Source organism: Pelmatolapia mariae, linkage group LG3_W (genome assembly GCF_036321145.2).
Source record: "Pelmatolapia mariae isolate MD_Pm_ZW linkage group LG3_W, Pm_UMD_F_2, whole genome shotgun sequence".
NCBI classification, from domain to species: domain Eukaryota; kingdom Metazoa; phylum Chordata; class Actinopteri; order Cichliformes; family Cichlidae; genus Pelmatolapia; species Pelmatolapia mariae.
Genome location: NC_086229.1, coordinates 52785834 through 52812466, shown reverse-complemented (window position 1 = coordinate 52812466; position 26633 = coordinate 52785834). Strand labels below are relative to the sequence as shown.

The 26633-nt window shown below is 41.9% G+C and overlaps 2 protein-coding genes across 2 annotated transcripts; one reads left to right on the top strand and one right to left on the bottom strand.

Moving 5' to 3' along the window:
* The first annotated feature begins 1184 nt into the window (after positions 1–1184).
* Positions 1185–2821, top strand: LOC134616931 (tripartite motif-containing protein 16-like protein). The gene is made up of 2 exons (XM_065470317.1): positions 1185–1481; positions 1629–2821. The coding sequence occupies exons 1-2, from the start codon at positions 1185–1187 to the stop codon at positions 2784–2786; spliced, it is 1455 nt and encodes a 484-aa protein (XP_065326389.1). The 3' UTR covers positions 2787–2821.
* Positions 2822–24419: 21598 nt separating this feature from the next.
* Positions 24420–26120, bottom strand: LOC134623731 (tripartite motif-containing protein 16-like). The gene has a single exon (XM_063468757.1). The coding sequence runs from the start codon at positions 26100–26102 to the stop codon at positions 24420–24422; it is 1683 nt and encodes a 560-aa protein (XP_063324827.1). The 5' UTR covers positions 26103–26120.
* Positions 26121–26633: the final 513 nt, after the last annotated feature.

The window sequence follows — 26633 nt, the reverse complement described above, 5'->3', positions numbered from 1 at the left end:
ACTCTTTGAGCTTCTAAGATCCTGCAATTACTATGGCAACAAGACACAATTTCTCACACTAGAATACCCAAACTTGTTGAGTGTCTAGGACCCTGCATCCACTTGTTGCAGTAATAAGGAACCAAGGCTTTTCCCAATGGTCTGGTTAAAAACCCTCCCCAAATCAAAACAGCTCACTGTTGTAGATCCTTTGCAGTCCCTCTCTTGGTTCATTAAAAAATTCCTACATGTGTGAGTCGCTGGAGCACTTCTCGCAGTTCACCCCCCTTTTTTTTTTTTTTGAAAACAAAAGAACAGTGGGACTGAGGCAATTTTACCTAATGATGGCCACTCACCGCATGCCCGTGATTCAGCGAAACTCAACCGAGGAATCTTGTTCGACAATGTCAAATTGTTATGGAAATGTTAACAATAACCTGCAACACACCCAGTGAGCGTTTTGGAATGGTTTAATAACATGGAGAGAAACATTCCAGCCAAAACACTAGGGCGATCTCTGAATTGTGGCCGCCGCCCTTACATCTTATATACCCAGAGACAAACAAAGACATTCCACAGCAGATCATATATCCCTATAGCTTCAGTCCAGCTCATCCCTGACTCCCTCCCTCTCTAAGAAAAGTTACGACCACCCTCCACCTCCCTAAGAGCAGGATATCTGGAGATCTTAAAGTCTACAATGGACCCTCTGTGAATGTGCAATAAAACCTGGGGCCCACTTGTGATAACATTCTGCATGCATGCAAACTGGTGATAGGTGTGCTCTTACTGTACTAAAGTGAGAAAGTTATATTAGTATTACTAATGTGATATGATTAAAATATATGAATAAAACATCAGAAAAGAAATCTGCCACCACACTATAAAAGCAAAAAAAAAATGATGAAATAAAAGATCACAGTATCGCTCTCAGACTGCTCCTCTTCATGGAATGAAACACGGCCTGATGACCCTCCCTCTTCCTCCAACTCATAAACACAGCACCTCCTCTCTGTCGACAAGTTTCCTCGTTCCCTCCCCTTCAGATCTTCACTTTGAAGATGGGTGTAACCATCAACATGTGGTGACATGTAAGAGCTGACAGGCTCCATTCACTGCAGAAGTACAGGTTGTTGAGATCAGAGCTCAGACTAGTTTTTGTTTTAAGGAAGATAAACTCACAGTCACTGACACTGAGAGGAGAAATGGCACAGAAAGGAGTTCAGCTGGACCAAGAAACCTTTTCTTGTTCCATTTGTTTGGATCTACTGAAGGATCCGGTGACTACAACCTGTGGACACAGCTACTGCAGGAACTGTATTAAAACCCACTTTGATGAAGAGGACAGGAAGGGAATCCACAGCTGCCCTCAGTGCAGGAAGACGTTCACACCGAGGCCTGTCCTGGAGAAAAACATCATGTTAGCAGCTTTAGTGGAGCAGCTGAAGAAGACTGGACTCCAAGCTGCTCCAGCTGATCACTGCTATGCTGGACCTGAAGATGTGGCCTGTGATGTCTGCACTGGGAGGAAGCTGAAAGCCATCAAGTCCTGTTTATCTTGTCCAGCCTCTTACTGTGAGAAACACCTCCAACCTCACTATGATGCAGCTCCATTAAAGAAACACAAGCTGGTGGCCCCCTCCAAGAAGCTCCAGGAGAACATCTGCTCTCGTCATAAAGGCCATGAAACAGTCCCAGCTGCAGCAGAAAGAACTGAGAAGCAGAAGGAGCTCGAGGTGAGACGACTAAACATCCAGCAGAGAATCCAGGAGCGAGAGAAAGATGTGAAGCTGCTTCAACAGGAGGTGGAGGCCATCAATGGCTCTGCTGATAAAGCAGTGGAGGACAGTGAGAAGATGTTCACAAAGCTGATCCGTCTCATCAGGAGAAGAAGCTCTGATGTGAAGCAGCAGGTCAGATCCCAGCAGGAAACTGAAGTGAGTCGAGTCAAAGAGCTTCAGGAGAAGCTGGAGCAGGAGATCGCTGAGCTGAAGAGGAAAGACGGCGAGCTGGAGCAGCTCTCACACACAGAGGATCACAACCAGTTTCTACACAACTACCCCTCACTGTCAGCACTCAGTGAGTCTACACACTCATCCAGCATCAATATTCGTCCTCTGAGCTACTTTGAGGATGTGACAGCAGCTGTGTCAGAGACCAGAGATAAACTACAGGACATTCTGAGAGAGGAATGGACAAACATCTCACTGACAGTCACTGAAGTGGATGTTTTACTGTCACCACCAGAGCCAAAGACCAGAGCTGGATTCTTAAAATATTCACATGAAATCACACTGGATCCAAACACAGCACACACACATCTGTTATTATCTGAGGGGAACAGAAAAGCAACCAGAATGAATCAATCACAGCCTTATTCTGATCATCCAGACAGATTCACTGAGTATTGTCAGGTCCTGAGCAGAGAGAGTCTGAGTGGACGTTGTTACTGGGAGGTGGAGTGGAGAGGGAGAGGCATTGTGGTAGCAGTCGCATACAAGAATATTAGCAGAGCAAGGAGCTCAAATGAATGTGGATTTGGATACAATGACAAATCTTGGGCATTATATTGTGTCACAAACAGTTATAAATTTCAGCACAACAATGTTAACACTGTCCTCTCAGGTCCTCATTCCTCCAGAGTAGGAGTGTACCTGGATCACAGAGCAGGTATTCTGTCTTTCTACAGCGTCTCTGAAACCATGACTCTCCTCCACAGAGTCCAGACCACATTCACTCAGCCGCTCTATGCTGGACTTTATCTTTATGGACTTGGTGCCACTGCAGAGCTGATTAAAGTCAAATAGAGAAGACAGGTTCATGTTGATCCCTGACCATTATATGTACTTGTGTAGTTTCTAAATGAGGTTTTACATTTTAGAAGCTGAGAAGTTCAGTGGTCCATTGATGTGTGAAAATAATATTGCACTGATTCAAACTGTACTTACATTTATATACCTTACATCAATATAAATCTGAATTTGTTCTTATGGCTGATAATCATGTGAGTTTAAATTATACTACTCTTCATATTCAGCATGTTTGAAATCTTTCATCAGTCTGGTTAGTGGTTTTATTCTGTAGTTGCTGTAGTGGGTTGTCAAATGCAACAATATATTGGAGCTGCAGTGATTCATCAGTTAGTCAATGATTAGAGAATTGATTGTTTTTTCATTATTTTAGTTACATGGAGTTACTCAGGATGCCCCTGTGCATCGAGCTGATGACAGCACCATACAAAAGAATCTGGAGGAGTTTTGGACACACATGCTTTAATGTTTTTTCACTATTAAAAGATAACAGAATTAATGTTTTATTTATACTAATAGTTGCTAATAAATAGGTTTTGCTCAATCAAATTATGTTCTTATATTGTTTTTGTTTTTTTTATCACCACATTGTACACACGCAGTTATAGTGATGACAGACAGTGTAATTTGTGGCTCAGCTGCAGGGGAGGGGTTGAGCAGTGGGTTCAGGGTGTGGTGTCAGGGGAGGCTGGTTGTTGCACCCAACAAGTATCATCTAATCATACCTTCCCTGTTTTATTGTTTAAAGTTTCAATAAGTGAATCAAAAACAGTGAAACAAATGAGATTTGTTTCACTGGGGCGCCTCTGTCAGTGCACCCCAGGGCAGCTGTGGCTACAATGTAGCTTGCCATCACCAGTGTGTGAATGTGTGAATGACTGAATGTAGTGTGAAGCGCTTTGGGGTCCTTAGGGACTAAGTAAAGTGCTATACAAATGCAGGCCATTTACCATTTACCATAGATTCATGGTACAAACCAGAGGATTTCTGAAACGAGCTTCCAGCCTTAACTTTCCAGTTTGAATTAACGACACATTCCCTGAATGCCCTTCATCAGCTTCCAGCTGAAGTAGAATAAAGTGTAAAAACAACTGATTATGTGGAGCACAATTCCCTAGATCACAGCGAGTCTGTCGCACATAGTTGGAAACTTTTGGTGTGGGAAGCATAAAATTTAACAGGCTTGCACTACTTAGTGTTTTTGTTTGATGGGAATGAAATAAGAAGATGTGTTAGCACTCACAGTCTGACCATTTGTGTCTCAAAGTGATCGTGAAAAACACATGACATAAATGATATCATGACCCTGCTTACTTGGTGGGTTTGGACAGTGTGAATAGGCTTTGCATTGCTGCAGGGGAATCAGCAGGTGTAAACCCACATAGCAAAATTGGTATGGCCTAACCAATATAGAAATGATCTAATAGATTACATTAGTCTTGATACAGCCTCTGCCACCACATCAGATCAATTGCTCTGGGCTCCTTTGATCAGCTCCATCACCTAGTGGGGGTGGGGGGGGTCATAGTTTGGTCCCACCTTACTCACAGTGACCGCTGAGTAACAATGGTGGAGATGAAAGAAAGTGGAAACCAAAACACTTGTTTTAACCAACGGTCCTCTTTGACACGACTCACTTCAGTTTCCTGCTGGGATCTGACCTGCTGCTTCACATCAGAGCTTCTTTTCTGGATGAGACGGATCAGCTCAGTGAACATCTTCTCACTGTTAGGAGAGGGAGTGTTGATATGAGGGAAATATTTTACAGCTATTGCTCATAATCATCATCATTACCATTGCATTAATAACATAATCTACAGCATTGATATTGCATTCAGATGTTTAAACATACGGGCATCATATTAACCTTTATTACAAGTGCAGTGATAACCACTTTAAACTGTTGAGTTTAAATTTACAATCTTAAATGCTTTTGAATGCTTTTTTATAATCTTAAATGTTTATATGCTGATTATCTTGGGTTGTATAAGAAAGGCTCAACTCTTGACAGGAAACAACTTGACAGGAAACGCATGCTTTTGCAGAGCGTGCTTTTGCACCTGAAAGTGAAACTAAGCAGAGTGTGAGTGTAAGTTATTTTGAGGAGCTGTTTGGATGATGCTATTTGAATAACCAGGCTATTCATTATTATCTTTTATTCATTTATATCTTTTGATTAAGCTTTTAGTAGTGGCTCTTGATTAAAACATTTGTTCAACATATTACATATATAGTTCCAGTTGGGTTGTTAGGTACATGAGAATTGGCCTCTCTTCTCACAAGACAGAGTTCGAGTGAGGTCGAGACACACACACACACACACACACACCGTAGGTAAACTCATTTATGGGTGAAAGTTTAATCATATTTATATTTTGCTTGTGACTGCAAAATTGTGTCTGCATAAGTGACAGTGTGCCTTAAGACATGCTGCTGATGTTCCAGACGATAAGCGAGCGTCCGGCAGCGACAGGATGCACCTGGCTTGGAGGCGAAGAAAATGTTCTTTTCTAACTGTGTCAAAAGTTGCTAACAGAACATTTGTGGTTTTGAAACTGATGCATGTGATTACGTATGAGGGGGCGTCATAAATCCTACCCTGATGCTTTAAAACAACTGCTTGTGTAGTTTTTGGGCGGAGATCTACAGCTGGTGTGTGCAGTGTACATCTCCCCACGCGTGTGTTCATTAAAATCGTTGTTTGATCTAATCCTCCTGGACCAGTGTTGTCATTTGGATCCCTCCTGTATCCCTCCTCAATATTTGAACCCTTAACATTTTGGGGGCTCGTTCGCGTATTTGAGGAGGGAGTGAGTTGGAGGCCTTGACGGAGAAATCTGGGGTCCGAGGTGGTCGAACGGACAGGCATGAGCCAGTGATCGAAGTGAGTTGACATAAGCCGGCTTATCCAACGGTAAGGCACTACCTGTTGAACTATTTCTATGAACTAAGTGTGCCAAATTGGACAGTGAAAATTAAAAGTCTACTCACTAAAATTACTGGTAAATATCTGTTTTGATTTTGGTGAAAGCCTCATGAGTATAATGTTAATGGCAGCTTGCAAGTGACAGTACTAAGTAAAAAGAGAAAGCAGTTGGACTGCTAAGAGAAGTTAAAGCAGTTGGACTGCTAAGTGAATTTAGTGTGATAGGTAATTGGTCATTTTGTGGGTTAAAGTCCCCATTGGTCAGAAAGGTTGGACCTGCTTCAGTCATATACTTTTCTGAAGTGTTGATTGTTGTTTCAAAGTATTATAAATTTTTCTAGAACGGCAGCTGGGCTGCTAGGAAGCGCATAGCCCGGAGTTTACGCTCCCTCCTTGCCATGGATGCACGACATTGACCTATCGGCAAATAGGGTTAGTTCAGTTTGGCTTAACTGTGGGGTACAGGGCATCCTGGAATAAGCTAGGAGTTAGAGTCTCCTTACCATTTGGAACAGTAGTCTGCGCTTTTTTAAAAAGGTGTCAATCATGCAAATTGACCAAAAGAAACCAAAGTTACAGCCCCTCAGAGTTTAAAGGGCCAGAGGCCAATTAAACGCTCCATGGCAGAAAAGGCCCATTACCATGTAAATGTGTGTTTAATTCTTCAAAAACGTATTTTTTAAAAAAGTGTTATGATCCAGTGTTGTGTTTGCTTTCTGAGTGACTCCTCCCACCAGAGGATGGCTGTGGGATTCTTCCCTCTTCTCTCTTAGGAGGTGGACACCTGGGCGTGCCTGCTGAGTATCTGGGTGGAGTCTCTGCCTATCCTTGGATTGGATAATTGGTCGATCACCTCCAGTATTTAGCCACCAGATGACAGCCACCTGGCCCCCTCTCTCCTAACCTCCACCATTTAACAAAGAACCTGTGTCTTTGATTCGTTGCTGTGTAGAGTGTCTTTGCCAAATTAATTTGCAAGTATAACCGTGTGTGTGTGTGTGTGTGTGTGTGTGTGTGTGTGCATTAGTACCTCCATTTTGTAAATAGCTGTAAATAGTTTTGTCAAGTAGCAATCGTGTATTTTGTTCACCTTGTATATATTCTTCACTGCAGCAGCCTAGTAGGCGTGAGAAGCCATTTTTGTTGATTGAGTTTTCTCCTGTTTTCCATTTAGAAAGTTAGGTAAGTGAATTGTCTTTTGTTTGGTTTTCGTTTGTATAGGAAAGCATAGGGACCATTAGGGATTTTTGTTTGTTATTTTTGGCACTGCTCACTGCTGAAGCTAATAAATGGCTGCTTAGCACTTTAAAAGATACGACTGTTTGTGTTCTTGCTTTGGTGGAGCGGGAGTGGGACAATTTCTTGTTGCGTTCAATACATGCCTAGACAAAGAACGTAACATTAATTGGGGGCTCGTCCATTTTTTTTTTTTTTTTTTCTCGTTGGGTTGGCTTGGAGTGTTGGCTCTTTTGTACTTTGTTCTTTCTTGTTTGCTGTTGTCGCGGGTCGGTTACCTGTGCTCTTGGTTGGCTCTACTTTTCTGGTTGGCAGTTTTTTCTTGTGTGGGAGGGTGTGTGTGTTAGTATGGAATTTAAATTGGAGGATTTCACTTTAGGCCCAACTGAAGAAAAGTTGGACAGATGTAAAAAGGATGACCTCATTCTTATTGCCAATTTCTTTGATGTGACTGTGCCATTGAATGCAAAGAAAAAGGAGCTTAAAGAGCTCCTGTGTGTTGAACTGCATGAAAGGGGGTTGTTTGGTGAGCCAGGTCCTGCAGAGGGCGTAGAGCTGGGTGCTGTTGCTGGTATTCCTGCCCCACTGAAAAATCTCCCTCCTCAACCTGGCCCTTCTGCGGAAGAGCTGCAGTTAACGCTGCGCATAAAGGAGGTGGAGTTTAAAAAGCAGCAGTTGGAGGTGGATGCCATGCACTTAAGGGTAAGGGCTCTGGAGATAGAGAGGGGAGCCTCTGTATCTGCCAGTCCTCCTACACCTCGGTCAGCTCCGCAGTCACCATCCCCTAAGCCAGAAGACAGCTTTGATGTAAGTAGGCACATCAAATTAGTCCCCGCATTTAGAGAAATGGAGGTAGACTCTTATTTCACAGTGTTCGAGCGCATTGCAGGTGCACTACACTGGCCAAAGAATGTATGGTCTCTTTTACTTCAGTGCAAATTGGTGGGGAAAGCTCAAGAGGTATGCACAGCTCTTTCCCTTGAGGACACCTGGCACCCAGACTTGTGGAGTTTGCCAGAGAAAAGAAAACTCTGTTTGATAAATGGTGTCACGCTACAAAAGTAAAAACCCTAGATGACTTGCGTGAGTTGGTGTTGTTAGAAGAGTTCAAAAGTCAACTCCCAGAAAAAGTGGTAACCTACTTAAACGAACAGAAGGTTACAACTCTTGCCGCTGCTGCTGTACAGGCTGATGAGTTTGTGTTGACACACAAAGTGGTGTTTTCATCTCCTGTTCACAGCCCACAGACCTCAGTTAGCTCACAAAACTGGTCTCCAAAGAGCACCCGTCGTACCACCACCTCATCCATTGAAAATAGAGAGTGTTATTATTGCCATGAGCAGGAACACCTCATTGCTGCTTGTCCTGTTCTGAAAAGAAAGGAACAGATCAGGAAGGGTAAATCTCCTTCCCCAATAAACCTTCTACAGACCAAACCTCATGCCTTAGAAGATGTGACTGTAATTCAAAGTGATAAAGTAGATGAAGAGTTTAAGCCAAAAGGTTTTGTTTCATTGATGGGAGAAGAAAAGCGGGTTCCTGTTAGTATTTTGCGGGACACTGGTGCAAAACAGTCGCTCATTCGTGAGGGTGTCTTACGGTTCTCAGCTCAATCCTATTGTGGTGCTGATGTGTTAGCCTGGGGAGTTAGAATGTGTGTAATGCGTGTGCCTTTGCACTTTGTGCAGCTCTCGTCTCAGTTTGTGTCGGGTGAGGTTAAACTTGGTGTGCGACCCCAGTTACCGGTTGCAGGCATTGACATCATCCTTGGAAACGATCTAGCTGGCTGCAAAGTTTTTCCGTTGCCTGAGGTAGTTGAAACACCACTTGTAGACAATAGTGGTTTTGATCTTGCCGCACCAAACGCTGCTCCTTTGTTTCCTGTGTGTGCTGTGACACATGCGCAGGCACGCAAACATGGAGACTTGGTGGATCTTAGCGACTCTTTCTTAAGTGATTCAGATCCAACAAGCTTGCCACCTGACTGTGAAAGTACCCCTGTTTCAGTAGAGCTTCAGCCTGATGAGGAAGTTATGACACTCTCAGTAGATAAAGACAAGCTTATAGAAGCCCAGAAAAATGATGAAAGCTTGTCATCCTGTTGGGTTTATGTGAAGGAACCTAAGTGTGGGAAATCTGCATCTTACCTCGTTGAGGATGGGGTGCTGATGCGCTACTGGACACCCAGTTCTGGCTGCACACATGAGGGAGTGCAGCAAATTGTTGTTCCGCAGTCATTCCGTCCCCAGGTCCTAAGCTTAGCACATGACCACATCATGTCCGGTCATTTGGGAATTACAAAAACATACAACCGTGTCCTCCGTTACTTCTTCTGGCCTGGTCTCAAATCTGATGTGGTAAAATTCTGCCGCTCGTGCCATACATGTCAGCTTGCCGGTAAACCAAATCAGCTGATTCCAGCAGCTCCGTTAAAACCAATCCCAGTCGTTGGGGAACCATTTGAGCATGTCATTGTTGATTGTGTTGGTCCTCTTCCAAAAACAAAGTGCGGAAACCAATACCTCCTCACCATGATGTGTACTGCAACCCGTTATCCTGAGGCCATTCCATTGCGCTCATTAAAAACCCGTGGGATTGTGAAAGCACTTGTTAAGTTCTTTTCTACCTTTGGACTGCCTAAACGCATCCAAACAGATCAGGGCACACATTTTATGTCTAAAATCTTTGCCCAGGTCATGACAGAGCTTGGTGTCACCCATCACACTTCCAGCGCGTATCACCCGGAGAGTCAGGGTGCATTAGAAAGGTTCCACCAAACTCTGAAAAACATGCTTCGCAAATTTTGCACTGAGTCAAGCGGTGAGTGGGATGAGGGGTTGCCACTACTGTTGTTCGCTGTCCGGGAGACATGCCAGGAGTCTTTGGAGTTCAGTCCAGCTGATTTAGTTTTTGGCCACACGGTGTGCGGTCCACTACGTCTTTTGAAAGAGAAATTTCTCTCAGATAGGCATCATCCGAAAGAAAACATTCTGGACTATGTTAGTTCATTTAAAGAGAGGCTGCATAATGCCTGCAATTTTGCTCGTGACGCACTAGCAAAGGCTCAGGTCAGAATGAAAACCCATTTTGATGAAAAGTCCGTAGCGCGGATGTTCCAGTCAGGTGATCGTGTGTTGGTTTTCTTGCCTGTCATTGATTCTCCCCTGCAGGCAAAGTTTTCCGGTCCGTATGTCATTGAGCGTAAACTGAGTGAAACCGATTATGTTGTGCTAACCCCTGACCGTAAGAAGAAAAGTCGCGTCTGTCACATCAACATGCTGAAGGAGTATGTTGGTCGTGAACGTTCTGGTCCATCGCCTGCTGTGTCACCTATTGTGTCAGTGTCCGTCTCTCAATCCTTATATAGTCCCTGCGATGATGGGTTGGATGACAGGCGCAGCTCTGTTTCTGGTGCACGTCTGAGGAACTCTGAAATTTTGGCTGACTTGGATGTCTATTTAGCACATCTGTCTGATCCCACCAAAACTGATGTCCGTGAGCTCATTAACCATTACCCAACTCTTTTTGGTGATATCCCCACTCAAACGCACGTGCTAAGTCATGATATTGACGTGGGTGATCACAAGCCAATAAAGTAACATGCCTACAGAGTAAATCCCACTAAGCGTGCCGTAATGCAGCAAGAAGTCCAGTATCTTCTTGACCATGGTTTTGCCCTTCCCAGTAATAGTTCTTGGAGCTCACCATCATTACTCGTTCCAAAACCCGATCAAACCTCCCGTTTCTGTAACGATTACCGAAAGGTAAACGCTGCTACAAAACCAGACTCTTTTCCACTCCCACGCATGGATGACCTGGTCGATCGTGTGGGCTCGGCAAACTTTGTGACCAAACTTGACCTCCTAAAAGGATACTGGCAAGTCCCATTAACCAAACGCGCATCAGAAATCAGTGCCTTTGTTACACCCGACCATTTTTTGCAGTATACCGTCATGCCGTTCGGGTTAAGAAATGCCCCAGCCACCTTCCAGCGACTGATGAACACTGTGTTACATGGAGTCAGAAATTGTGAAGTGTATCTGGATGATATAGTTGCCTATTCATCCACTTGGACTGAACACCTCAAAACCCTTAGCGAAATATTTGACCGCCTACGTGATGCCTCTCTGACACTAAACTTGGCTAAATGTGAGTTTGGAAAGGCTGTTGTAACCTACCTAGGGAAACAAGTAGGACAGGGTCAGGTCCTCCCTGTTGCTGTGAAAGTGCAGGCAATATTAAACTTCCCAGCTCCGCAGATGTGTCAGGAGCTGCGGCGTTTTCTAGGCATGGCAGGTTATTATCGTGGGTTCTGCAAAAACTTCTCTGAGGTAGTAGCCCCATTAACCAGTCTTGCCAGTCCAAAATCACCATTCGTGTGGTCAGAGACATGTCAATTTGCTTTCGAAGCTGTCAAAGCTCTCCTTTGCAGTGCTCCTGTGCTGGCCGCCCCTGATTTCGCACGTCCGTTCAAGCTTGAGGTGGACGCCAGTGCTTTGGGGGCTGGTGCAGTGCTTTTGCAGGAGGATGAAAATGGCATTGACCATCCAGTCTGTTTCTTTTCCAAAAAATTCCTAAAACACTAATTACATTATAGCACGATTGAAAAGGAAGCCTTAGCCTTATTGCTAGCCTTGCAGCACTTCGAAGTGTACCTTGGGTCCAGTCCCCTTCCAACCATCGTGTTCTCTGACCACAACCCTCTCCAGTTCCTAAATCGGATGCAGAACAGTAACCAGGTCCTTACTCCTCCAGGACTTCAACATTGAAATCCGATACAAAAAGGGCTTAGAGAATGTCATGGCTGATGCCCTCTCTAGGTCTTGAACCAAACATTTCATTTGGGGTTAAATGTTTGATTTTTGGGTGGGGGGAAATGTTATGATCCAATGTTGTGTTTGCTTTCTGAGTGACTCCTCCCACCAGAGGATGGCTGTGGGATTCTTCCCTCTTCTCTCTTAGGAGGTGGACACCTGGGCGTGCCTGCTGAGTAGCTGGGTGGAGTCTCTGCCTATCCTCGGATTGGATAATTGGTCGATCACCTCCAGTATTTAGCCACCAGATGACAGCCACCTGGCCCCCTCTCTCCTAACCTCCACCATTTAACAAAGAACCTGTGTCTTTGATTCGTTGCTGTGTAGAGTGTCTTTGCCAAATTAATTTGCAAGTATAACCGTGTGTGTGTGTGTGTGTGGCATTAGTACCTCCATTTTGTAAATAGCTGTAAATAGTTTTGTCAAGTAGCAATCGTGTATTTTGTTCACCTTGTATATATTCTTCACTGCAGCAGCCTAGTAGGCGTGAGAAGCCATTTTTGTTGATTGAGTTTTCTCCTGTTTTCCATTTAGAAAGTTAGGTAAGTGAATTGTCTTTTGTTTGGTTTTCGTTTGTATAGGAAAGCATAGGGACCATTAGGGATTTTTGTTTGTTATTTTTGGCACTGCTCACTGCTGAAGCTAATAAATGGCTGCTTAGCACTTTAAAAGATACGACTGTTTGTGTTCTTGCTTTGGTGGAGCGGGAGTGGGACAATTTCTTGTTGCGTTCAATACATGCCTAGACAAAGAACGTAACAAAAGCATTTTTAGGCATGTCAATAAAATTAATTAATTTCTGCTCTTAAATACCTATGAAATTCAACTGGCATGGTGTCCAATTGTGTGCCAGAATTGGACATTTTTGTACAACGTCTGGACATTCATGTATTGACAGCGCTGTAATTTTTCACTGTTTTACTTTAAAAACATAAATCTTTGCACAGATGATGTTTATATGATTTTACGGTTCTTATCATTTTGCAGAAAAAAAAGAGACTGCTAAAAATAAAAACATGAGGTTTTTGGACGAAGTTTGTGTTCTCCATTCTTTAAGCACCGGTTCAAGCACTGTTTAAGCACCGGCACCGTTTCAAAAGTACCGATTTGGCACCGGTATCGGATAAAACCTAAACGATACCCATCCCTAATGATAAAGAAGCTTCCTGTGTGTCTGTGTGACTGAGGATTTGAATTGAGGAAACAGAGCAGTGACTGAGGAGGATCATTTGGTGAAATACATAATGGTAAAGTAACAGGATAATTCATTACGGTGGTCAGGTCTGTTCAGAAGTGCAGATTTGGATAAGAAATTTATAATGTAGTGATGATACATTGTTGTAACGGGTTTATATCTTATGCTGAATGTAAGTATGGTAAAGTGCTCAAAGGGGAACATTATTGTGTGCAAACTGTGTAGCTTTTGACAAGGTTTTTGGTGTATTGAATGGGTACAATTATGTCAGTTGACCTGGGAGTGTCAGGACCTTGAAGAACTTGTGGCAAAACTTTTGTGTGTTTAAGATTACTGAGGTTGTTGTTGTAGTGATGGGTTGATTATGTCGGTTAGGTTTGTGTTATTTTCTCATTTTAATAGAGGGAGTTTTATTAAACATGGACATGTATAAAATGGGCCTTTAAAATTGTAACAGTGCACTTAGAGAAAACCTGTCAGGTGATTATGTTTTGTGTTTTGATGAGCTACTAATCAGCTCTCTTTTCCTCATTTTTGTTCTAAGCAGGCCTGCAAGATTGAATTAACAGCGCTATAAAATTTTCGGGAGAACAAATATAAGCAGCAAGCAATGTCTTAAACAGAGAATTGCTGTTAGACTCTGTTTCATATAGGCTGCAGATAAAAAGGTGCAGCTTGGACTTTGGCAGCAATCATAATATTTAATTTATCAGTTTAAACTTTGTTGTGTTGGGAACAGCTGTTCATCTATGGTCATGTGTTCTCCTGGAGTGAAACTCTTAGCATGCGTGTCCTTGTCATCAAATCGAAGGTGTTGCATAATTAAAATGAATCTATCTCGGGGCATTGTCTCTTTGATTACTGGCACCAGAAATCCTTCTGACCAGCAATCCAGAATGGCACCAACGGGACACATGATTGCTCTTAGGGTTAGGTTTTTTTTGGGGTTTTTTTTTGTTTGTTTTTTTAATTTTTACATGAACAGGCAGAGGAAAGAACATGCAAAGCTGGAGAGATCACGCATGTCACTCATGTCATTGTATTAGCAACTATTCATTCTGTTTTCACACATTTTTTTTTATAAATAAAACAGACTTGTGTTTCCATATATTGTGAATGTGTATCTTTCATATTTGCAGGTCAGTCAATGTGTGGGATATTTTGTATAGATACGGCAGATCTGATCTACTCTGAGTGAACAAATGCAAATGTCCCAGGCCTCAAGGATAATGGGTGGTTTGCACAACAAAAGCCGGAGGAAAATCAAGCTGGCGACATGTGAAAATCTCAGCAGGGTTGAATAACACCTCGCGACTTGCACCAGAAAATACAAAAGTCATTAATTCTAGTAGGTTTTAGGTTTAGGAAATTTACGCAATTTTGCGCAGGGTTAGTAAATCTAGTGTTAAGTGTTTATATAGGCCTTGGCTGCATTTTTAGGTAAATAGAGCTCCTCCATGCCTGCTTTCATGCCCTGGGGGACAGGGCTATGGCTTTCCACACCCTACCTATCTACTATCAGACAGTCGACTATCAGTGATGTCAGGGTTCGATGAGGAACAGACATTTACTAATCACCTTCTCCTTACGAATTGCTGACTGCCTGAAGCAACCGTGTTCCTTCGATGCTAGATGGTTGCACAATGCAGCCATCAGCTCCTTACCCAGGAAACAGCAGACAAAGATTCGGATCTGTTGTGGGATGAATTCAAGAAAACGATCACTAGCACCGCAAACCGCCGTGTGGCGGCTTCAAGGAACGCTGGATCTCAGATCACTCCTGGAATCTTATCGACAAGCGCCAGCAGGCGAAGTCATTCCAGGACCAGATGACCCTCGACCCACATCCCAAAAGAGGCACGTGAACGAGCAAAGAATCAGAATCAGAATACTTTAAAATACTTCAAAGATGACTTATAGTTAGAGACAGGTTAAGCGAGACAGGTCAAACACAGCTGATGCCGTCTCAAGTCTGAATGGACAAAATTGAAAGATACAGACATATGAATATATCTATATTACCACTAAGTGCACTTTCAGCAAATTTTGAACTGCGGTCATTTAAACATTAAAGTTACTACTGTGTTCAGCTTTGACTCTGAGGCGCAAGAAGCCGCAGATAGGAATGATACCAGGACTCTTTACTGCATCGTCTGCGGACCGACAGGAGCTCGAAGTGGACATACTGTCCCTGTACGCGAGCAACCGAGCAAGACAAAACAGTAGGCCAAACATTTCAGCAGCACACTGAATTATCCCAAACAAGCCCAACTGCATGATGTGGGCGACTTGGAGCCAGTGGTAGACTTCACCATCAACATCAGCCTGATCGCTGTCAGTGAAGTGAAGAAAGCGATGCACCTGCTCAAAAGAGGCAAAGCAGCTGGGCTGGACGAGATATCCCTCAGGCTATTGAAACAAGGTGAACCCGCGCTAGAGACCACCCTCACAAAACTACTCACTACCTGCCGAACATTGTCGCAAGTACCCAGTAATTGGATGACAGGCATCATCATTAAGCTCCCGAAAAAGGGCGATCTAGGTGACTGTAACAACTGGCAAGGAATCACACTGCTTTTCAGTTCCTCAAAAAAGTATTCAGTCTACTCCTCCTGAACCGAATACAGCAGGCAGTCAATGCTTGAGGAGCAGGCCAGATTTTGAAGTGGTCGATCTTGCGTGGAGTAAATCTTTAGTCTGCACACCATCGTCAAACAGATGCACATGAACAGTTGGAATGCCAAAAGAAGTTCTTGATCAACTCCACTGATTTCAATAAGGTGTTCGACAATGTACATTGACACTGGGGGCTTTGGGCTATCCTGCGGCACTATGGTATACCTCAGCTGTTTGTCGATGTATTCTGAAGTCTCTACCCCAAATCCCACTGTTGTGTACAAACCAAACATAGCGCACAAAAATCTTTGAGATCAACACAGGCATCCGACAGGAATGTGTGTTATCGCCTTAACTACTCCTGCTCGCACCTGATTTCACCATCCAGCGATCGGTTGATCAAATGCACACTGGTAGAGAGGCGTGGAAGTTTGTCGATTTGAACTTCACTGATGTTATTGCACTCCCGGGCTCCACTCAACATGATCGTCAAGTGCTGACAGAAGCACTTGAAAGAGAGGCAGTGAAAATTGGACTATGAATAAGCAGTAAGTAGATGTAACCCATAGTTATTTTATTGCCAATTGTATTCTATTTTTATTCTAATTCTAAGTGTTCCTGTTTTGTTAAGTGTTGAGTTTTCCCATGTACCATGAATGCACCATAGCACTGTGCGTGGTGACTTTCTTTCACTGCATCCGCCTGCACGGAGCTAGATGCGCAAAGCTGTGTGGAGATTCAGTCCTGTAACATGTTGCGTGTTGTTAATGTTTTCTTTGAAGAATATCCTGGTGAGTCTCACAGTTGTAGATTAAGTTGTAATTCACAGTCCAGTTTCTGAGTATAAAACCAGTCAGGATACTATGTTTGTCAGAAATGTGATGTTTGTCATAGAACCTGCTAACGATTGCTTAGCTGTGTTAGCCTGTTGAAAGTATGCTAGCGTACCCACATGAGCTCCCTGGGCTAATGCGCTTACATGTGAAGTTTTAGCCAACACACCACGTGAGACACTTTTCATGCGTTATGATTTGCAGTGAAATGTATTTTTGTCGTTGATAAATTGTTATTGGCCAATAAGAACTGTATAGATATGTGATGTGAGAAGACAAAAAGAAAGGGATAACACTAGAGAAACACGTGTTTTATTTTACAAGTGAAGTGATTGCTCTGCACGTTGTGTGCAGACTGTTTTTTTTTATGTGGTAGAAATCTGCTGCAAGGACCGAACGGTGCCATCTAAGGACTGGATACCACTGGAGGTGCCTAGAAAGGACGCTCGCAATCTGAAGGCCACCTCTTTCCTTGGAGAGTGGTAGGATACAACTATTTGCAATTTTTTTAAGGATTAACGTTTTTTACTGTGATCTCAGGACACTTTATGTTGTTACTTTTTTGGGTCAGATCTGATTCCACTTAACACAAAAAACTGATGCATCAAAGAGCAAACCAGTGATTAAGACTATTAACACTTACTAAGAACACTGAATACTAAGTGCACTGAACTGAAATGGACAGCCTACCTAATACATTTATGGACACTTTAAGTGATATATTGTACATTGTTGAAGATTACATGTTTGAAATGATTTAAATGTTTTGTTCATGGCTATGTTTTGGACCATTTAAATGTTGAATACACTCAAATCACTTTTTTTCCTTTAAGTTGTTGTCAGTGTCTCATTTTGAGTGGAGGGTTTTTCCTTCTGTAAGTTGAGTTACCACTGCCAGTCTCCTTACGATCCTAACTGAACCCAACAAGAGTAGATTCTCAAATATTTGTTTTTACTTGACCTTGGATGACAGATTACTGTGGATTTGACTGATTTTGGACTACTCAGTTAAAAAGGGTGACATAGACAAAGATACTTTGTGTTGGTTATGCTTTCATTCAAGTACCAGTCATGATCAGACAGCAACGAGTTGAAGAAGTAAAAAATTTCACCTACCTGGGCAGTATTATTTCAGATGACTGTGTCTCAGATTGAGATGTCTACTCCAGGATTGGCATATCGTCTGAAGTTCTCAGACGGTTACAACCTATCTGGAACTTGACTTCACTGAAAATCCAGATCAAGATTCGTCTGTTCAACTCCATCATCATCCCAACCACCCTGAATGCAAGTGAGATATGGCGATCAACAAATGCAACAATCCATCAGCTGTACGTGCTTCAACAATGTGGTGAATATTGAAAATCTCATATTGGTACCAGATAACGGATGAAGACGTGCTACAAAGAGAAAGGCATTTTCCCCCTAGTGGGACACATCCAACCAAAGTCGCCATGACATGGTTTCCACGCGGAGGGAAATGCAAAAGAGGATGACCTGATACTGGAGCCTAATGGACGATATGGAGCATTCTGTCATGGCAGGGTGTGTCGTTGTTCTTGAAAACAGGACCCAAGGAGCAGATACTGAAGGGAGGAGTTGCTGGCTGAACAAAAGGCAATCCTTTATTTGGATGGTGGCAAATGAGAAACCATGAAACCAAGAAAACTGTGAACACTGAGTAAACTAAAGGACTATGAAATTCTTTTAAAAAACTATGAAAAAACCTATGAACACTGAGTAAACTAAAACAAAAAGGAAAACCTATGAAACACTATGACTGATACTATGGTGAGGCAAACAGACAACCTGACAATGAATCAACAGAAACACACGGACTAAATACATGCAAGGGTGATTAGGGAAAGTGAAAACACATGAGGACACAGCTGATACACATGACATAATGACAGGATGAAGGAAGTAACACTAGATACAATGAACTAAGAACAAAAGACTCTTTCAAAATAAAACAGGAAACATGGAAATACAGTAGGGCTGCCACAAACGATTATTTTGATTGTTGACTAGTCATCGATTATTTTTGCAATTAGTCGACTAATCAGGTCATGCATCCATTGGACGTACAACGTACAGCTTATTGCACCAGCATGCATCTGCTCTTATATAACTATCATTAGCTTACAGCTTTAAGTGTTTAAGGTATGTGCTAACTAAAAATAAAGACAAGATGATAGTTTATTGAATTTAAATGAAATTTGCAGATTGTTTCGGTGGAGTTTAATAAACTCAGCCGTTTGCTCCTTGCTATCTAAAATATAACAGGACACCGGAGTATATTCTCGAGCATCTCACACTTCTGATAATCAGTTGTCTGCTTGATGTTTAGTCAGCTGTGTAAAAACTATAACTTTAATCTCAGCCAAACCGATTTACTCAGGAACAAATAAAATACTGAAAAAAACCAAACAATAACATTTTAAGTTATCTAAGTGACTTATATATCATGTTTAACCTGAGTAGTGAAAGACAGTTCGCGTACTAAGTACGGTGCGTACTAGGAAGTATGAGAAGTGCAGAAGTGAGAGGCTTGTGAAATGGGATGGTCTGGCCTTCGTTGCGCTGTTCAGGTTGCCTAGCAACCATGACACTAACCGCGAGAAACGTTTCATACAGCATTGTGTGACAGAAATGAAGGAGAAAAAATGTTTTTTTGTTCATTCATTATTTTTTTTATGACATCACTTTGATTAGTTGAGTATCTGAGGCTGAGACCACGGGACTGTAAAACATGATTGTTGGGCTTCATTTCTGTACTGAACAGTCATTTTAAGATTAGTTAGTAAATAACACTTAGCTCATGTTGTTCATGGGACTAAAATCATCTCACTGTGGTAATGTAAATATAATATGGCCAATATTATATTTATTGTCAGATTATTATGAGATATATATATGTATATGTATATCTATATATATATATATATATTTATATATATATATATGTAGATATATATGTGTGTGTGTGTGTGTATATATATGTATATATATATATATATATATATATATATATTACAGCAGTGAGCTTGAACTCTGGGTCAAGATTCAAGTTGCAGTTATTTATATTTCCTATCACCTTAAATCTTCACTCAAAGACAAGTATCTTTGACAGTGTATATATATATATATATATACAGATGTATTATACATAAGAGACAAATATTGTTCGTTTAATATGTTGGCATTACTAAATTTGGCTCAATGCTTACATATATGTGTAAAAAGGAAAACGTACGAGCTGTGATAACTGTTTCTGATAGAATTTATAGTAGACTGATATATTAAATATTCCTTTATTGGGTGAGAAAATCAGACCATGTCATAACTGCTTTAAGTCATACAGAATAGATATAAGGATATGTTTAATAATCATGTTCTGTTTTATCAGGAATGTATCAGTCAAACCAAATCTGCCTATTATTCTACCATTGTCTGTTCAAATGAGAACTCCACCAAGACCCTATTCTCATTATTCAACTCCTTTAACAGGCCACCTGATTCTCTGCCTGCTCATCTCTATTCATCTAACTTCTGCGACTCTCTAATGCTATTCTTCACTGAAAAAATTCATAAAATACACCTAGACTTGGTCCCTAATGCTCAATGTAGCTCCTCTGTCTTAATTCCACCCCCTTCTCACTTCCTCTCTGTTTTTCAACTTCCGTCTTTAACTGATAATGCTGATCTCATCCACAAATCAAAGCCTTCTACCTGCCAGCTTGATCCTATCCCCACTGTCCTTGTCAAAGCCTGTTTACCCCCTCTCCTTTCCCTCATATCTGCTATTATTCACTCTTCACTCACCACTGGAACTGTTCCTGCTTCTTTCAAAGTTGCCGCCATTACCCCAATACTGAAAAAAACAGGTCTAGAGCCCCACAACTTTAAGAATTTTCATCCTATCTCCAATCTACCATTCCTCTCAAAAATTATTGAAAAAATAGTTGCTTCACAAGTCCATCTACACCTAACTGATAATAACCTTTACGAACAGTTCCAGTCTGGTTTCTGTCCTCTGCATAGCACCGAAACTGCTCTTATAAAAATAACAAACGATCTTCTTATGGCAGCTGATTCTGGTCTCCTCTCCATCCTTATTCTCCTTGATCTGAGTGCAGCCTTTGACACCATCTCTCATCCCATTCTTCTTAGCAGATTAGCTTCTATTGGTCTCTCCTCGGGCCCCTCCTTTTCATCATTTACCTTCTTCCACTCGGACACATTTTTCGTAAATATGACATTCTGTTCCACTGCTATACCGATGACACCCAGCTTTACCTCTTTACCAAACCCGATTCTACTCTTCCTCCACCCTCCTGAATATTAAACTTGTTGCTGCCTTTCATAGAGTGTAACTTGAAGGCCCTGAGTACTTTCTCCCACACTGAAAACACTGGAATGATAACATTATTTGAACATTACCTAATAAGACTGATTCAGGACAGATAATTAGTTATTTTAAACTTTCCTAGCAGTCCTTCACAAACAGGGAACAGTCTGTCTATTCTCTCCATCTGTCAGCTGCTGCTGGCTCTTCCTCCTCCTCTTCCTCACACACTGCTGAGTTTGTCCTGGTGGATCATCAGGGGTGCAAAGCCTCACAGATGATGTGCAGCAGTGGGTCCCTCAGTCTGTCCTCACTCTGGACACTTGCAGTTGTCACACATGGAAATCAAATGTGTGATAAGCTGCAGGATTCAAAAACAAGTGTAACTTATAAATACATGTTCATACTTTTATTCCACAATCAGAGAGAAAGAAACAGAGAGAGAGTGCAGGACAGACAGACAGGTGACAGTCTCAGGTGTATACACTGCTACAAAACAGCACAAGAGAAGGAGGATTTAGTGTTTGTGTTATTACGAGTGCTAAACAAGAAGAGTTCCAGATGGTCCAGTGGACACATGTGTGACTCCTGTGATTAAAGCATCTTTCTTTCAGCTTAACGAGTGAACCGTCAGCTCGTTCAAACACACGTTAAAGTCCGTTTGGCTCGACACCACCGAACAGAGGCAGCAATATAACATAGCTAACATTAACAGTGCAGTGAATCCTGCTTGTGCCGTGATATTCAGGACTACAAACCGAGCAGCATCACTGACTTTCAGCTTGTTGTGTTTGTGGATATATGACTGACTTTAATTATCCATAAAATCATCACATTCTCTGTAAGATTAAGGTCAACTATTGAATGGCGTATATTTTAAAGTAAAAGCTCTAAAACCAAGTTAACGCTGAAAGTACAAACATCACTAATGTCACATAACTTTGCCGACATGTGACCAACAGTAATGTTTTAATGTTCTTCATTATTAAACATTCGCACATAAATAAGTGACATAATATTCAGTACTTACTTTTGCCAGTTCACTCTTCGGCCGCTCCCTTCTGCCGTATTTTGCGGCAAAATTATCCACACCCACCGCCGCGCTATGAATTGTGGGATATATGGGACCACGAAGTGTGCACCGGACCACGCTTGATATTTGGGGAAATCGCGCATTTGGAGTATGCATTTGAAGTACACTTCGGATTGGGACAGACTCAAAATGCGTACTTCAAGGGTGCGGTCTCTTAATTGGGACACAGCCTATGAATTCTGTGACACAGCTTCTTCTTCCTCGGGGAAGCTGGCATCCTTGTACATGCAATGCTGCCATCTTCTGTTTCAGTCCGTTATTACACTCTTAAATCCTACTACTTATTCCTGTGTCTTTTGGGATCTTACAAAGCTTCAAACGACGTGTCGACTATTAAATTAGTCCTCGACGATTTTGATAGTCGACGTAATCGTGACTGGTCAACTAATTGTGGCAGCCCTAAAATACAGAAAAGACAACAGAAGCTTATTTGAGTGAAGTTGTCCCCCCCCCCAACTTCTTCAAATCCAACAAAAGTGGTATCAAACGTTTGTGCTACGTTTGCGCTATGTTTGTGCTGCAATCATCTTAAAGATATTAATAAAAATTTCTAGAAGTCATCGGAGGTCAAGCATCCCCAACCCACATTAATTAAATCAAACCAAACTGGTGTTAATCAACTGTGCTATTTTTGTGCTGGTTTGTGCTGCTAAAATTGTGATTTGTGCTGCTTCTGTTTTAAAGATATTAATAAAAATGTAAAGCAAAAGATGCCAAATAACCCAAAATCGCTCGGTCAGAGACCCAGCCCGTGACACATGCTGAGGTTAACTGGAATAAAGCCAAAGCAATTACCTCTGATCGTGGAAAGCATTGGCTGCTCGATGCACCACAGAGATTACGAGAAAATAAGTGCTAAGTAATCCAAACACCTTTAATATGTTTTCTTGAACTAAATCAAAGTTTTCAATTAAAAAGCTTTTCTTGTTATTTTACCTAACAAATGCATATGATTAATCTTTAAAGTGTCTCTTAAACATGACCTCTAAGCAGTGTTGGGAAGGTTACTTTTAACATGTATTCCACTACAGATCACAGAATACATGCCCCAAAATGTATTTTGTAACGTGTTCAGTTACGTTACTTAATGACAGTAATGTATTCTGAATACTTTGGATTACTTAATATATTATCATGCTTTTTACAACTACATGAATGTACTATTTCTGTGTGATTTATTACTATTACTGAAGGTTACTCGCCATACCAATACCAACTACATTTTTAAAACTTAATATGAAATGAGTAACAGCAGGGTGGACATTAGGTAAGGTTGCACTTTTTGCAGCGAAACTATTCCACGCGTATATAAAACAGGTCCGCGGCTCCGAACCATAGTAAAGGGACCTCTGGCTAATACGTCGGGTTCTGTGTCGGGCTCATAGCTGAAAACTAGCTTTACTTTGTTGTCTGGTTCAACTTTGCTAGCGAGAGACAGAGAGAGGCGTTGAAAGGCTGCTCCAATGGAACTTATTGTATCGGAGGAAAACACGAACACAGTGTACAGTCGAGTATTGCCCATGGGCCCATCGGTGGGCCCATTTTACAGGTAAATGTAAAGCATTGGTCAATAAAGGGTAGCTTATTTACAACTGGGCTCGTCAGGCACTCTTTTTGGCTGCAGTGGTTATTATTATATTTACATGCTTCCAGCTCCCGTTTTTGCTTGGTGACAGCTTGTACTTTTCCTTTTTCTCCCTCCCTCGCTCACAGACACATAACAGGTATGGCAGTCCATTCTCCCTGCAGCACGGACTACACTGCCCATCAGGCTACATTCTTTAGGGCGATGCCTGTAACTCTCTGCTATTGCCTTCATATTAAATCATTTTAAAAAATATTTCTTCACATCATGCGTGTTTTGTTTGGGTTTCCACCATCGTGGAATTACCAAAAATAGAGAGAGCATAGTCTAACATATGAAACAGGAAAAGACCGCTGTGTAATCCATATATTTTAACAAAGTAACTGTATTCTAAATACCACCTTTTTAAACAGTAACTGTAACGGAATACAGTTACTCATATTTTGTATTTTAAATACATAACGGCGGTACATGTATTCCATTACTCCCCAACACTGCCTCTAAGTTATACAAATGAGGATTCCATGTTTAGATGACAGCAAATAGCTGGTTCACGTCTACTCTCATCTATCTCATTTTATTGTCCTACTAATCATGGGAATGCAAATGTACTTAAAAACAACAAGAATCAAATGTAAAATGATTTTATTTACATATTCCTCATAGTTTTCAACTTTGACACAGAACATTTAATCGATTACATTTTCTTTCTGTAAAACAGAGAAAAACGGTTCCTTTGATTTGAACAAAATTTCAGATAAATGTCGATGTAATTTAGACCTTTCTCAATTAAAACCAATTCCGTTATTAACTAGACAACAAACAATATGATGTCAATGTAGCAGCCATAAAGTGTGACTGACAAGTGACGTCTCTGTAGAGAAGAAACAGGACAACAATGAGCTCTCAGAAACAATGATGGAGAACAAAGAAACTAAAAAGAGGAAGACACACATTTTAACCAACTGTTCTTAAGTAATTTTTTTATTTCCGTTTTATGAACGCTGCGATGTCTCCACCAGAGTACAATATAATACTGTGAAAAAACCAAAGTCCAGCATAGAGCGGCTGAGTGAATGTGGTCTGGACTCTGTGGAGGAGAGTCATGGTTTCAGAGACGCTGTAGAAAGACAGAATACCTGCTCTGTGATCCAGGTACACTCCTACTCTGGAGGACCGAGGACCTGAGAGGTCAGATTGTACTTTGTTGTGCCAAAATTGAAAACTGTTTGTTTCACAACGTAATGACCAAGATTTGTCATTTCCACCAAATGCACATTCATTTGACCTTCCTACTCCGCTGTATGTGAGTGCTACTTCAACTCCTCTCCCTCTCCACTCCACCTCCCAGTAACAACGTCCAGTCAGGCTCTCTCTACTCAGGACCTGACACATTATAGTGAATCTGTCTGGATAATCAGAATAAGACTGTTGTTGTTTCATTAAAGTTGCTTTTCTGTTCCCTTCAGATAATAACAAATATTTGTTTGCTGTGTTTGGATCCAGTGTGATTTCTTGTGAATATTTTAAGAATCCAGCTCTGGTCTTTGGCTCTGGTGGTGACAGTAAAACATCCACTTCAGTGACTGTCAGTGAGATGTTTGTCCATTCCTCTCTCAGAATGTCCTGTAGTTTATCTCTGGTCTCTGACACAGCTGCTGTCACATCCTCAAAGTAGCTCAGAGGACGAATATTGATGCTGGATGAGTGTGTAGACTCACTGAGTGCTGACAGTGAGGGGTAGTTGTGTAGAAACTGGTTGTGATCCTCTGTGTGTGAGAGCTGCTCCAGCTCGCCGTCTTTCCTCTTCAGCTCAGCGATCTCCCGCTCCAGCTTCTCCTGAAGCTCTTTGACTCGACTCACTTCAGTTTCCTGCTGGGATCTGACCTGCTGCTTCACATCAGAGCTTCTTTTCTGGATGAGACGGATCAGCTCAGTGAACATCTTCTCACTGTCCTCCACTGCTTTATCAGCAGAGCCATTGATGGCCTCCACCTCCTGTTGAAGCAGCTTCACATCTTTCTCTCGCTCCTGGATTCTCTGCTGGATGTTTAGTCGTCTCACCTCGAGCTCCTTCTGCTTCTCAGTCCTTTCTGCTGCAGCTGGGACTGTTTCATGGCCTTTATGTTCATCCATTGTGCAGAGATAACAGATACTCTGCTGATCAGTACGACAGAAAATCTTCATCATCTCATCGTGACGAGAGCAGATGTTCTCCTGGAGCTTCTTGGAGGGGGCCACCAGCTTGTGTTTGTTTAATGGAGCTGCATCATAGTGAGGTTGGAGGTGTTTCTCACAGTAAGAGGCCAGACAGACTAAACAGGACTTGATGGCTTTCAGCTTCCTCCCAGTGCAGACATCACAGGCCACATCTTCAGGTCCAGCATAGCAGTGATCAGCTGGAGCAGCTTGAAGTCCAGTCTTCTTCAGCTGCTCCACTAAAGCTGCTAAGATGATGTTTTTCTCCAGGACAGGCCTCGGTATGAAAGTCTTCCTGCACTGAGGGCAGCTGTGGATTCTTTTACTGTCCTCTTTATTAAAGTGGCCTTCAATACAGTTCTTGCAGTAGCTGTGTCCACAGGTTGTAGTCACCGGATCCTTCAGTAGATCCAAACAGATGGAACAAGAGAAGGTTTCTTGATCCAGCTGAACTCCTTTCTGTGCCATTTCTCCTCTCAGTGTCAGTGACTGTGTGAGTTTCAGTTCCTTATAACTGAAACCAGTCTGTCCTCTGACTTCTGCAGTGAATGGAGCCTGTCAGCTCTTACACGTCACCACTTGTTGGTTACACCCATCTTTAAACAGATCTGAAGGTAAGGGAACGAGGAAACACGTGAACAGAGGAGGTGCTGTGTTTTAGTGAGAAGGAGGATTATCAGGTCTGACTTCTTCCAGTGGTGCCTTATCCTTTACTGCACCCTTAAGTTACCTTTTAAAGAATTCAGCAAGTCTGGAGAGGAGAGTGATGCAAGTTAAATAAGACAACTGATTTCTGAGACGTAGAGAGAGGAGTGAATGGAGGAGATAATGTTAAAGAATATATATACACATTAACATTACAGAGAGACATATCTCAACATTTTCTCTATTTCCAGGCTCCAGTTCTGCTTTTAAAAGTTTCAGTTATTCAGCTACATCTTCTTCATTTGCAGAGCTGCTTTTATCAAAGCTCTCCAACCGATAATGCTGCTATGGATA

Bases quoted from the DNA above. Each gene is read 5' to 3' on its own strand.
- LOC134623731 (XM_063468757.1), bottom strand. From the start codon at position 26,102: ATGGCACAGAAAGGAGTTCAGCTGGATCAAGAAACCTTCTCTTGTTCC.
- LOC134616931 (XM_065470317.1), top strand. From the start codon at position 1,185: ATGGCACAGAAAGGAGTTCAGCTGGACCAAGAAACCTTTTCTTGTTCC. The intron at 1,482-1,628 runs GTGGCCTGTGAT...CCCTCCAAGAAG, and splicing joins GCTATGCTGGACCTGAAGAT to CTCCAGGAGAACATCTGCTC.